Here is a 13,211-nt window from a genome sequence, read left to right as displayed (position 1 = left end):
GTATGCATTTAGAAAATTCTAATTACCATGGTAAAGACAAGGTATCATACATACGCGGTCATCGTTATAGGAAGTAATCTGTGGCATTCCTACTTTAGGAAATATATCGTTGGTAGCAGTAGCCTAAGGCCAGTCCGACATAAGCAAGTTAATCATTCTTTAGGGTTAGTCGAGTTTGTGTTGGAGCTAGTCAGGAAAATCATTTCTGCTGGCAAGAAATCTGCAAACTATATGAATAAATCAACCACCAAGCCGACAAATATTGGTTTATATACATACTAAGCCTTCACTGTCAAGAAAAGCGTGGTTTATGAGAAGACAGTAAATAGTCTTTCGTAGGGAGATGGGGTTCTCATAATAAACTGAAGTTTCGAGATACCGGAAGTCGTTTTGTTGGGGTATGGGGTATGCAAAAACTACCCTCTTCACATGATAGTGAACATAACGTTAGCATGCTTATAGATACAATATAACCCTCAAATGATGGCGATTGTTAAAAGTGGAAGATGGATTCATGAACAACGATCCCTTAGTTAACTGCGCATAGTGAATACTTGTAAAGTGTGCATTAAACTTTCTTTAACGTTCAAAACAATTTAAAATTCGACACTTTACCCAGACAGAAGGACAAATAAAACCTAATTGCATTGTTCAAGGCAAATTAGCGACAAACTGGACGAAGCTACTTAACAAGCGATATAATGTAATGATTATTGTTGTTACATGAAAACTTATTTTTGTCATCTTTTACATGTATCTACCATCTTCCACATTGTTTCCAATAATTATCTTTCTTAATCCATGCTTTATTTTTTCACCACTTTCAAAACACACCTTCGTTTTCTTACACCTACACATCAATCATCTGCACGCTTATGAGAAGATAGAATATGACTGGATTAAATCGAGTAAATGGCTGTTGAGAAGACATAATAGAATTGGATTAAATCGAGTAAACGGCTGTTGAGAGAAAAGAATATAATTGTATTAAATCGAGTAAATGACTGTTGAGAGAAAAGAATATAACTGTATTAAATCGAGTAAATGAATGTTGGGAAGAAAGAATATAATTGGATTAAATCGAGTAAATGACTGTTGAGAGAAAAGAATATAATTGTATTAAATCGAGTAAATGGCTGTTGAGAGAAAAGAATATAATTGGATTAAATCGAGTAAATGGTTGTTGAGAGAAAATAATATAATTGGATTAAATCGAGTAAATGACTGTTGAGAGAAAAGAATATAATTGGATTAAATCGAGTAGATGGCTGTAAAGAGAAAAGAATATAATTGGATTAAATCGAGTAAATGGCTGTTGAGAGAAAAGAATAGAATTTGATTAAAAATTAGTAAATGACTGTTGAGAGAAAAGAAAAATAATTGGACCAAATTGAATAAATGGCTATTAAATAGTGCTTAATACGCAATATGATACGAAATTCTTGTCACAACTGTAAAGCAAATAATTTGTGTGTAATCAAATTATTTAAAACGACAATAACTTTCACCAAGGCATCAGACTATAGCCCATAGTTTTGAATTATATGTCTGATACCATGGAACATGTATAGTAATAATGTATTATTATTTCGCAATGGACCGCTCCGAGGCCCTAGTGGTAAGAGCGTCCGCCTCGGAAGCGGGAGGTCGTGGGTTCGAACCCCAGCCGAGTCATACCAAAGACTTACAAAAATGGTACCAAAATTTTATCACATCTAAGCCAGAAAAGCTTTTGTGATGATTCACTTCGACCTTTCTTCTTTTCTCCCCCAATGTCAGTGTTAAAACTTGAACGGCTAGAATTTATGACTGAGTGAGATTCGACAGGACGCTACGCTATCCTGAGAAAGTAAACATTTGAGCTACCAACCATAACCGCTTGATAGGAACCCATGTCAAATTATCATTTTCAAAGGGAAGTTTATATGTCCCGTACTTCACAGATTCCATGCTGTCTGAAATCTGACGGAAGAAATGATTATCTTGGGATAATTTAGGAACCGCTGCTTACGATTGGCCAGAGTTAATTAAGGCGTTCACTTTGAAAGTAATGTAAATTCAAAGTGACGACCTTAGTCGAAATTCTTTAGTCTTAAATTTCCTGAGAGAAAAAGCTACGTGACTCATGTGTGGTTGTACGGGTCGTAACGGATCTTCCCAAAAGGAAGGTCAGCAGCAAGAACATTACGAAAACAGAAACACGGAGAACCGACTAGCAAACAATACGAGGTATAAATACATACAATATGCATACGCTTAACATGGAAATACCTATTTCAATCTTTTTCTATCTATCTTTCCTCCTAAACAAGCGTATACACTAAAATTAATTTATAGGTTCCAAAAGACCGGGAGGCATGCTAGCGACACGAAAAGCTCACAAATGTCACCACCGAACTACCCGAGCCATAACGGAACCATTAATTAAGTAACAACTTAAAGAATTTGATCTCTAATAGCCAGTCCGTACAAAAAACAAAGGATAATTTACAAAACAAATAGCACACACATATAGCAAACATCGGACAACACTGATCCCTGGCAAAGATCACTCTTTGTAATAAAACTCCAAGACCAGCCAGGGTCAAGGATATTCTAAACGCTAGAGAAGTGCTGTGTATAAACCCTAGATCATAATTAATTAAATCGAAATTCTAATAAATGTAATACAAACAACACTTACACGATGGGGGAAAACAAAAACACATAAAATCCTTTAACATTCGGCACTAGGGGGTCCCTTCTATGATGCAAGTCTGAGAGGGACCACACCAATAAAACCGCAGACATGTAACATGATGTCCCACCCAGTCAACCGCTCCGGTGGCCTAGTGGTTAAAGCGTCCGCCTCGGAAGCGGGAGGTCGTGGGTTCGAACCCTGGCCGAGTCATACCAAAGACTTACAGAAGTGGTACTAACAGCTGCCTCGCTAGGCGCTCGGCATTAAGAGGTTAGTGTTAGGACTGGTCGGCCTGGTGTCAGGATAATGTGACTGGGTGGGACATCATGCTACATGTCTGCGGCATGATGCCCCAGTGCTAGACATCACTATAAACTGCCACACTGCAGATATCGTAGCGATATGACTGAAAAATTGTTAAAGCTACGTTAAAAATCCTAATCACACACACACACACACACACACACACACACACACACACACACACACAGTCACATTATCCTGACATCAGGCCAACCAATCCTAACACTAACCGCTTAATGCTGAACGCTAAGCGAGGCAGCTGTGAGTACCAATTCTGTAAGTCTTTGGTATGACTAGGCCGGGGATCGAACCCACGACCTCCCGCATCCGAGGCAGACGCTCTAACCACTAGGCCACCGGAGCGGTTGAAAGTAATAGGTATAGCCTGTGGACCTATCATTATGAAAGCAATCGGTACAGCGTGTTGGTCTATCATCACTAACGTAATTGGTATAGAGTGTTGGCCTATCATCACTAAAGTAATCGGTATAGAATGTTGGCCAATCATCATGAAAGTAATCGGTATAGTGTGTTGGCCTACCATCACTAAAGTAATCAGTATAGTGTGTTGGCCTATCATCACTAAAGTAATCGGTATAGTGTGTTGGCCTACCATCACTAAAGTAATCAGTATAGTGTGTTAGCCTATCATCACTAAAGTAATCGGTATAGTGTGCTGGCCTACCATCACTAAAGTAATCAGTATAGTGTGTTGGCCTATCATCACTAAAGTAATCGGTATAGTGTGTTAGCCTATCATCACTAAAGTAATCGGTATAGTGTGCTGGTCTATCATCATGAAAGTAATCTGTATTGTGTGTTGGCCTATCATCACTAAAGTAATCTGTATAGTGTGTTGGCCTATCATCACTAAAGTAATCTGTATAGTGTGTTGGTTTATTATCATGAACGTAATCGGTAAAGCGCGTTGGCCTATAATCATGAAAGTTATCGATACAACGTGTTGGTCTATCGTCATGAAACTAATCAGTACAACGTTTTGGTTTATCATCATGAAAGAAATCGGTATAGCGTGTTGGCCTATCATCATTAAAGTAATCGATACAGAATGTTGGTTTATTATCATGAAAGTAATCGGTATAGTGCGTTGGCCAATCGTCATGAAAGTTATCGATATAGCCTGTTGGCCTATCATCATGAAATTAATCAGTACAACGTTTTGGTTTATCATCATGAAAGTGATCGGTATAGTGTGTTGGCCTATCATCATTAAAGTGATCGATAGAGAATGTTGGCCTATCATCATTAAAGTAATTAGTAGGGCCTGTTGGCCAATCATCACTAAAGTAAACATTATAGTGTGTTGGCATATCATCATGAGAGTAATCGGTACAGCGCGTTGTTCCACCATCATTAAAGTAATCGGTACAGCGTGTTAGCCTATCACCATGAAAGGAATCGATAAAGCGTGATGGTTTATCATCATGAAAATAATCGGTATAGTGTGTTGGTTTATTATCATGAAAGTAATCGGTATTGCGCGTTGGCCAATCGTCATGAAAGTTATCGATCTAGCGTGTTGACCTATCATCATGAAACTAATCAGTACAGCGTTTTTGGTTTATCATCATGAAAGTAATCGGTATAGTGTGTTGGCCTATCATCATGAAAGTAATCGGTACAGCGTGTTAGCCTATCACCATGAAAGGAATCGATACAGCGTGTTGCTCTATCATCATGAAAATAATCGGTATAGTGTGTTGGCCTATCATCATGAAAGTAATCGGTACAGGTGTTGGTCTATCATCATGAAAATAATCGGTATAGTGTGTTGGTTTATTATCATGAAAGTAATCGGTATTGCGCGTTGGCCAATAGTCATGAAAGTTATCGATATAGCGTGTTGACCTATCATCATGAAACTAATCAGTACAGCGTTTTTGGTTTATCATCATGAAAGTAATCGGTATAGCGTGTTGTCCTATCATCATTAAAGTGATCGATACAGAATGTCGGCCTATCATCATGAAAGTAATTAGTATAGCGTGTTGGCAAATCAACACTAAAGTAAACAGTATAGTGTGTTGGCATATCATCATGAAAGTAATCGGTACAGCGTGTTGGTCTATCATCGTGAAAGTAATCGGTACAGCGTGTTAGCCTATCACCATGAAAGGAATCGGTACAGCGTGTTAGCCTATCACCATGAAAGGAATCGATACAGCGTGTTGGTCTATCATCATGAAAATAATCGGTATAACGTGTTGGCCTATCATCATGAAAGTAATCGGTACAGGTGTTGGTCTATCATCATGAAACTAATAAGCATTAATCAGGATAGCGTGTTGGTCCATCATCGTGAAAGTAATCGGTACAGCGTGTTGGCCTGTCATCATGAAAGTAATCAGTATTAATCAGTATAGAGTGTTGACTAATAATCATGAAAGTAATCGAGATATCTTGTTGTCTTATCATCATGAAAGTAATCACGATCATATGCTAGTCTATATATACTAACAATAATGCACAACGTCTTTTGTTTCATCAGCCTGAGAGGTTGCTATGTTCAAATCTCAACGAACCTATCAAAAGAAAAAATAAAGAGATAAACTGACCCTCCTTCTGATGTAAAACTGTGTAATAAATCATGAAGAAAAAAAACTGTCAGCAAACAGTGCTGGGAGTGGGGGTCTTTTCTTTTCTAGTTTGCCTTAGCGATTTCGACTCTCAATGAATCTTTCTCAAGGAAATAAAATACAAAAAAGAGTCAAACATTACAAAGAATAAATACAAAAGACAGCATTGAATATAGAATTTTACATGATTGTTAGCTTTGCATTGCTTGTTGAACGTTGTTTCAATTATCTTCGTCAATCCCTGACACACACAATCCCTTGATGGACGCACTGGAAAGGACTGTTATCATTGATCATATTATTTGTATTCTGTATATAATCTACTTAGTTTTGAAAAGTCAAGGTGTACATTATACGTAGAAAGTAAACTTTCAAGTTAGTCCGGACTGAGTGCATACATGACGTAATACCTCGGTCGGTATGATATAAAGCTAGATTATAACTTTGACCCTAAAAATATTCTTGGCTTAGTCTATCACAAGGTCACAAGGTCATTTCCCGATCACCATGACTTCAATAACTGATGTAGCCAATTTCAATATTCGATAGCTAATTGGAGCTACTATGTCTTTTGTGGCATAATAAGGTACGTTATATTGTATATTGCTGACAAATGTGCATACTTTTCTGATTGCAACTCTTCAGTTCTGATGCGTCAAAGCTGACCTTGAAAGAAAAACATAAAAGTTATAAAAAGTGATTGGTAAGTCATATCGCTAAAGATATTACAAACTAATACACGTATCTTGTTCATATTACTAAATTAAGGGCAATGGATAACTGATAGAGTTCACCCATTTTTTGTAAACTTTAAATATATTAGTATTAACTACGCAGACGTCAAACCAAAGTGGAGGCCATCGATCATCAATGGCAGTTCGATTTATAGACGTATCTCAATTCAGCAGCATACAAAAATATTTGTTTTGTGTCATCGGTGTCTTTTCCAAATTCCGTCTATAAATTGGAAGATATAAACGGTGAAATTTTAAAAAAGAACCTTCTACTTGCCCGAGCTGCTTACGATGAAAGTGGAAATGCAAATCATGTTCACCGTGAATTTGTACATCCTCAGTATTCTTGTCAGTAAGTCGTATTTTTATGGTGTCAACATAGGAATAAAAAGGAGATCTGTGACAAAATATTCCATTTTCGACAAGAAAAGGCACAGTGAAGCTACATTTTCGAAAACGATTCTCTAGCGACTTGCACGTTTTGTATCTTGTACACTAAGGAGTCGTTCGTCAGAGAAGATATGGTTTATGAGATATGCTCAGATCCGCTTTTCGTTAATTGGCCCCCAACTTTAAACATGCACGCTGTGAAAAATGCCTTTTTTTAATCAAGGAAAAGAATTTATCCAAAATGTCATTATCGACAAACAAAGTCCTAAAAAAGCATTTGTGATAGCAACAAAAAGGTGTTGCTCCAAACTGGAAAAGACATTTTTCTCGCTGAAAGACCCCTATAAATGCGCTCCACGCTGCTGGTCAATGCATTACTTCCTCTTCAATGCCACATCAAGGACAATGTATAGAAAGAGACGCTGAAACCACTTCGAAGCTCATAAACACGTTCTTAGAAAGAATAAGAAAAGAACAGCCAGAAAATTAGACTATTTGATTAGTAAGAAAATGACTCACAGAGATACTTATGAATGTTCTAGGGCCCCGAGTGGCCGAGTGGTCTAAAGCGCTCACCGTTCCGGATCACTGCCATTTCAACTCTGTCTGCGTGGGTTCGAGTCCAAGGCTCGGCTAGCGTGGGTACGTGGGAAAGCCTGCCAGTAGCTTCTCGTGGGTCGGTAGTTCTTCCCTGGGTTTTCCAGGGTTCTTCCTCCACCAGTTATACTGGCCGCCATGTATAGCCTATCTTGTGCTGAAAAATGGCGTTAAACCCTAGAACAACAACAACAACAACCAATGTTCTAAGCCAGAACTCGATCTGTTTGCCATGCCACCTACCAGTCAGTAGAATTTCATCCCTTGTCGTCTTTGATTACCACAGATACTATCAAATTTTAAATCAAAGGACAGACCAATTGTATCATCGATTTGAATAACGGTTGCTTGTATTTGAAAGTCAAAGTCTCAATACGTATAACATTCCCTCCAGATGCCGATGCAAAAATAAATCCGGTCAATTTCATTCATTCGTTGTTCAGCGAAGTGCATTGGTACTTGAATAACAAACTGGTCAGCAGCAGCGTGAATACTTACCTTTATAGAATGTACCTATAAAATCCCATAACGTACAGAAAAGAGCCAATAACATGCATCTGGATGCATCCTTGATATGGAAAACCTGACCGTCTAATCAAAATCAAGCACGGTCGAAGTTTAGAACTGATGGGTCTTTGCATTTAGAATAGTGGTTTCAAGACAAGTGTCTGTTGAACGGAATGGATGTCCGTTTGAGACTGAATTAAAGCAGTGTCATTTTCCATTTGACGACTAATGCTAACGAGTAAAATATAATCTTAGAAGAAGAAGCGGTAAGTACTCTAGAATCAACTATAAAGCTGAAAGATGGTTTGTGAACATTATAGTTATCTTATGTATGTAACTATGAAACGTAATTTGCATTAACGGCACAATGACCTAGGTTAGTGGCAGTTGAGTGTTCATTTATTAAAAGAATTTGGTGTGTGTTGTTATATTTTTATATTGAAACTGTATAAATATGCTCTTTCAACTTTGTATTACTCTAGGTAATGTTTTCCTTTGCGTTCCCTAATCGCGGAGATGTTTTCCATCACGTCCATGCTTTGGGTAAATAAAGCGATGCGCAGGCCAGTCTGACCACCCATCTTTGACTAGTCACAAACATGTCTTAGAAGATCGTACAGTTGAACGAGGCCTACGTAAACTTGCATTGAATCAAGTAGAACCTGATTATGAAGCCAGCAGAAAGAACGTGATGTTCTTAAAGATTGCACAAGACAGGGTCAAAGAGGTCTTGCGTGAAGAATTGCAAAATATAGAGAAGAGTGGACGGATAGGCAAATGCAACAACAAAGGAGAGAGAAACAGGTGCGACAGAGGCAACAGCAACAGCAGCAAGAATGTGTGGAATGCAGAGTGGATACAAAGAAGTTATCTTTCTCGTTCAGAAGAAGCAAGCCATATCATGCGATGAAGCCTATGGTGAGACGGGGTTGTCTCCAATACCTTAAAAGTGACTCACCAAAATGAAAGAGTCCCTTTTCAGGGCCACCCAGATATTTAGAAAAGGTACCAACCATTTTATTTGGGTTTTGTTTTGTATGTCTTTGTGTTTTCCCACGAAAAATGAAAACCTGTTTCGTTCTCCAGTGTGTGGTTGTTTGTAGGAGTATAGTAATGTGTCTATAAACACTTTGTACCCTAGATCAGGGGTCGGCAACCTACGGCACGCGTGCCAGACTTGGCACGCAGAGCGATTTTCAATGCACGCGGAAGACCCCCCAAAAAGGTAATAAGTGAGAAAAAAGATTTTTTCAATGCAAGTCAAAACATCGTACGTCAGCATAATGGCTGCTGCGTGCACTGGACGACACCATATCATTTTCTTAATATTTTTTGCATTAGCTAGGTGTCACCACATGTCCGCTTTCATTGGCCAGCAGCAGGCTATATTAGTGTGGCGTCGAACGCGCTACACCAGTCACTGCATGCTGCCGCTACTGAGGGACGCGGCCAACGTGTTAAACGTTTATAGTTTTATTGCTATTTCTTATGTTCTTTATTAAATACAGTACCCCTAAAATGGCCGATAAAAGGCAAAAACTTGATCAACGCCCATTTCAAGAAAATTGGACAAAATAATCTGGATTTATACAACAAAAGGATCGTGCTGCTTGTGCTTTCTGTTGTAAAGGTGTTGTGTGTCGTACGTCTATTGTACAAAGACACTATGAAACCAAACATCAATCCAAGTTTAAAACCTCTGAAGAGAAAAGCGAAGCCATCAAAAGGGCTATTTCTGATTTCAAGAAACAAACTGGTATTTTGAGTCAAGCAGTTGGAATGAAGAATAAAGCTACTGAATATAGTTACAAAATTGCTCAGTGTGTGGCTTCGAAAGGCAAACCTTTTACAGATGGAGAGTACATCAAAGAAACTTTTTTGAGCAGTGCTGAAATTCTGTTCAGTGATTTACCAAATAAAGAAATATACTGTCTCGGATTCGAGAAATACCAGCTTCTGCAAGATCAATTGGGAGGCGCATAACTGATTTTTGGCTGAAAATGTAACAGTTAAACAAACGACTGGATTAAATCAAGCTATTGTATTTAGTGTCGCTCTTGTTGAAAGCGTTGAATGACTTGTCACGCCTAGCTGTAGTCGCACGATATTGTGAAAATAATCGTATTTATGAAGAGTTGTGTTGCTTGTTAGCACTTCATGATGCAACCAAAGCAGAGGACATTCTGACTGCATTCGTAAGCTATTTCAAAAATCAGAACATCGAGTTGAATAAATTATTTTGTGTAACAACTGATGGTGCTGCTGCAATGGTTGGCAAAAAGAAAGGATTTGTCACACTTCTTGATAATCACGTTGGACGTCGACTATTAAACTTCCATTGCATTATGCACCAGGAGAGTTTGTGTGCAAAGATCTCATCATTTGACTTGCACTCTTTGATGACAAATGTTGTTAAGATAGTCAACTTTAGTGTCCCGCTGTTCATTGATTCAGAGGCAATTCAAGTCTTTTCTACAAGAAATTGAGAGTGAATATGCAATCTCCTGTTGTACAGCAATGTTCGCTGGCTTAGTCGAGGTAAAGTCTTAAATAGATTCGTTTCTTATCTGGAAGCAATTAAGGTGTTTCTTGATGAAAAAGAACAACATTTCCCGGAATTGAATGATGAGGACTGGCTGTTGAAGCTGATGTTTCTGACAGACATAACGACACATTTAAATGAGTTGAACTTGCATCTACAAGGACATTGTCAAACAGTACTTGAACTTTTTGGCTACTGGAAAGGATTTGCGTTGAAACTGGACATATTTTGCCGTGATATCAACGCCAAAACATTCAAGTACTTCCCAAATGTGAAGGCTCATTCAGATCGATTTACAGTGAATATAGATGAGCTTCAGAAGTACATTGAAGCACTCAAAGTCGAGTTTGCTAAACGAAGTCAAAACTTTCAAATTCATGGACCTATATTTTCATACCTCATCAAGCCTGACTTGCTTGATCTGACTACTACCCAATTAGATCTGGATCTTTTTAGGTGGATGGATATTGACAATTTTGAAATGCAGCATGTTGAATTTAAGACATCAGAATTATGGACATCAAAATTTACCGAATGGCAGAAATCTCTGGAAGGAAACTGCTTAGAAAAGTCAGCTGCTATTCTCTACTGCTGGACATCACTCCCTGAAGCATTCATCTGTTTGAAGAAAGTTGCATTTGCTCTACTTTCAGCTTTTGGTTCAACTTATACTTGTGAACAGATTTTCTCTCACATGATTCAAGCTGTTTTAAGTCCACAAAAAGTCGCCTAACACCTGAACACTTGGAAGCCTGTGTGAAGCTGAAAGTGAACAAATATGTACCTGATATTGAACAATTAACCAAGAGCATGCAAGGACAAGGCTCACATTAATTGAGATACAGATTAATTACATTCAACTGAAGTTTTTATGTTCAATTTCTTTAAACATTAATATAATAAATTCAAGATCAAATTTATTTGTTTTAATAGTAGTTTCATATATACGAGTACTTATATAATATATAAAAATATGGTAGAGCAGGTAGACTTATATGAATATAGGTTGTTGGCACGCTGAATGAATTAAAAATCCTACTTTGGCACACTATTATTAAAAGGTTGCCGACCCTTGCCCTAGATTGTATGATTAGTGTGGGCTTTTTGTGTGCAGGTTTGTCTTTGTTATATATATATATATATATATATATATATATATATATATATATATATATATATATATATATATATATATATATATATATATATATATATATTTGTTTTCCATGTTTTGGTCCTGTATGCGGTGTGAAGTTGGTGTTAAGAGATGTTTTCCTTCACTGCCGTTCTTCATGCTATCAAACGGTGCGTTCGTCCGTCTGGCTACCATCGATGCAGGGAGATGAAGAAGAATGAGCAAACAAACTATGAACAGTAGGTTGAGTGCCACCTTAGTGAACCTGGGGTGTGTCCAGTATATCCTAGGTTAAGTGGATGATATGGATCTATATCCCAATAGGAGAGGTTCCCAGAGGGGTATGAGTCGTTCAAAATAAATAAAGGCTTAATACTCTGTTTGCGGGAAGAAGATACGGAGAAATAAAAAAAAGGAAACAGGCAATTGACAGAGGAGAAGAAACAGAAGGGACAGTACAACTTGTTCATTCAGTGGCAAGACGAACAAAAACCCCAACCCCTCATTCTACGAACGGGGATTTGGAAAGTGAGGCTAATCATCCTCACGTTTCCCTTCCGATATGGGATAAGCCTTGGAGTGGGAATAAATGATGTAAGAGATATGTTTGTAGTACCCGACCCGAGAGATGAACACTAAAGAAGTGTAGTGGTAAAAGACAAGCGGTCCTTTGCAAAGAAGGATACTAATCATTTTGCATAAAGTTTTTGTTTTGTATGTGTTTTGATGTGCTTGTCTTTTTTCTCCCTATCAATCAAAAATCTATGCCGTTGTGTGTTTGTATGATTGTTGTATGCCATTGTCTTATTTCCAACCCAAAGTAACCCTTTTCCTTCTGTATTTGTAGAGAGTGATTGTATCGAGTGTGTGTATAAAAAGATGATACCCATGCTTTGCGTGATTGAGTGTTCGTATGATTTATGCCTTTGTCTCTTTTCCAGCCCAAATTAACCCTTTTCCTTCTGTGTTTGTAGAGAGTGATTGTATCGAGTGTGCGTATAAAAAGATCCTACCCATGCTTTGTGTGAGTGTGTGTGTGTGTCTTTTTGTAGGCTATGTGTATGCATGTGCTTGCCTGCCTTTCCCCACGAAAAAAAACGTCCTTATCCAAAAGTGTGTTTGTATATAATGGCGTAATGTGTTTGTATTTAAAAAAGTAGAGAGACAGTTTCTTTTAGATCCTCGCGATATTTCGCTTCCATGTTATTGTTTTGTATGAGGTGTACATTGTAGTTTGTGTATTGGGATTTTTTCCTTCGTGCTTTAAGAAAATAACACCACATACTCGTCAGTAGGGCGACCCTAGCTGACAAGTCAACACCTACTGAAATGACCACAGTGTCTGATTTACAAGACACTTGGGATTGGATAGTGGAAGTGAAGTAACTCATAGAAAAGATAGAGACCTATTTGAATTACCAAGTCACCCTATACCGTTTAACAATACAGGTGACAGCCCTAAAAACAGCCAGGGGACATGTCAAAACAGTGATGGGGGAGGAAGCTATGAAGATGAAGGCGTTCTCAGTAGTTCAACCCAGTCGAGTGGACACACTGGAGGAAAAGGTGGATTGGATGGCAGGGGTGAAATATTTTCTAGAACAGATACAGACCATCATAGATTGGTGTTAACACCAATATTCAGTATAAGAAGGAAGCAGTTGCCTTGCACACAACTGAGAAACTAGTCAGAAAGAACATCTAAGTGGAAGTAGGGAAGATAAAG

At 38.1% G+C, this 13,211-nt stretch overlaps 1 protein-coding gene across 1 annotated transcript; it reads left to right on the top strand.

Annotated features, from left to right (window-relative positions):
- Window positions 1-8,644: 8,644 nt before the first annotated feature.
- On the top strand, window positions 8,645-11,083 carry LOC149794831 (general transcription factor II-I repeat domain-containing protein 2-like). The gene is made up of 2 exons (XM_089963718.1): window positions 8,645-8,726; window positions 10,383-11,083. Exons 1-2 carry the CDS (start codon window positions 8,645-8,647, stop codon window positions 11,081-11,083), a joined length of 783 nt encoding a protein of 260 aa, XP_089819844.1.
- The last annotated feature ends 2,128 nt before the right edge of the window (window positions 11,084-13,211 follow it).

This window comes from Sinohyriopsis cumingii, chromosome 7, assembly GCF_028554795.1.
Source record: "Sinohyriopsis cumingii isolate HCF-2022 chromosome 7, ASM2855479v2, whole genome shotgun sequence".
NCBI lineage: Eukaryota > Metazoa > Mollusca > Bivalvia > Unionida > Unionidae > Sinohyriopsis > Sinohyriopsis cumingii.
Note: the sequence above shows the minus strand (reverse complement) of the source record. Positions and strands in the feature narration are given on the sequence as shown.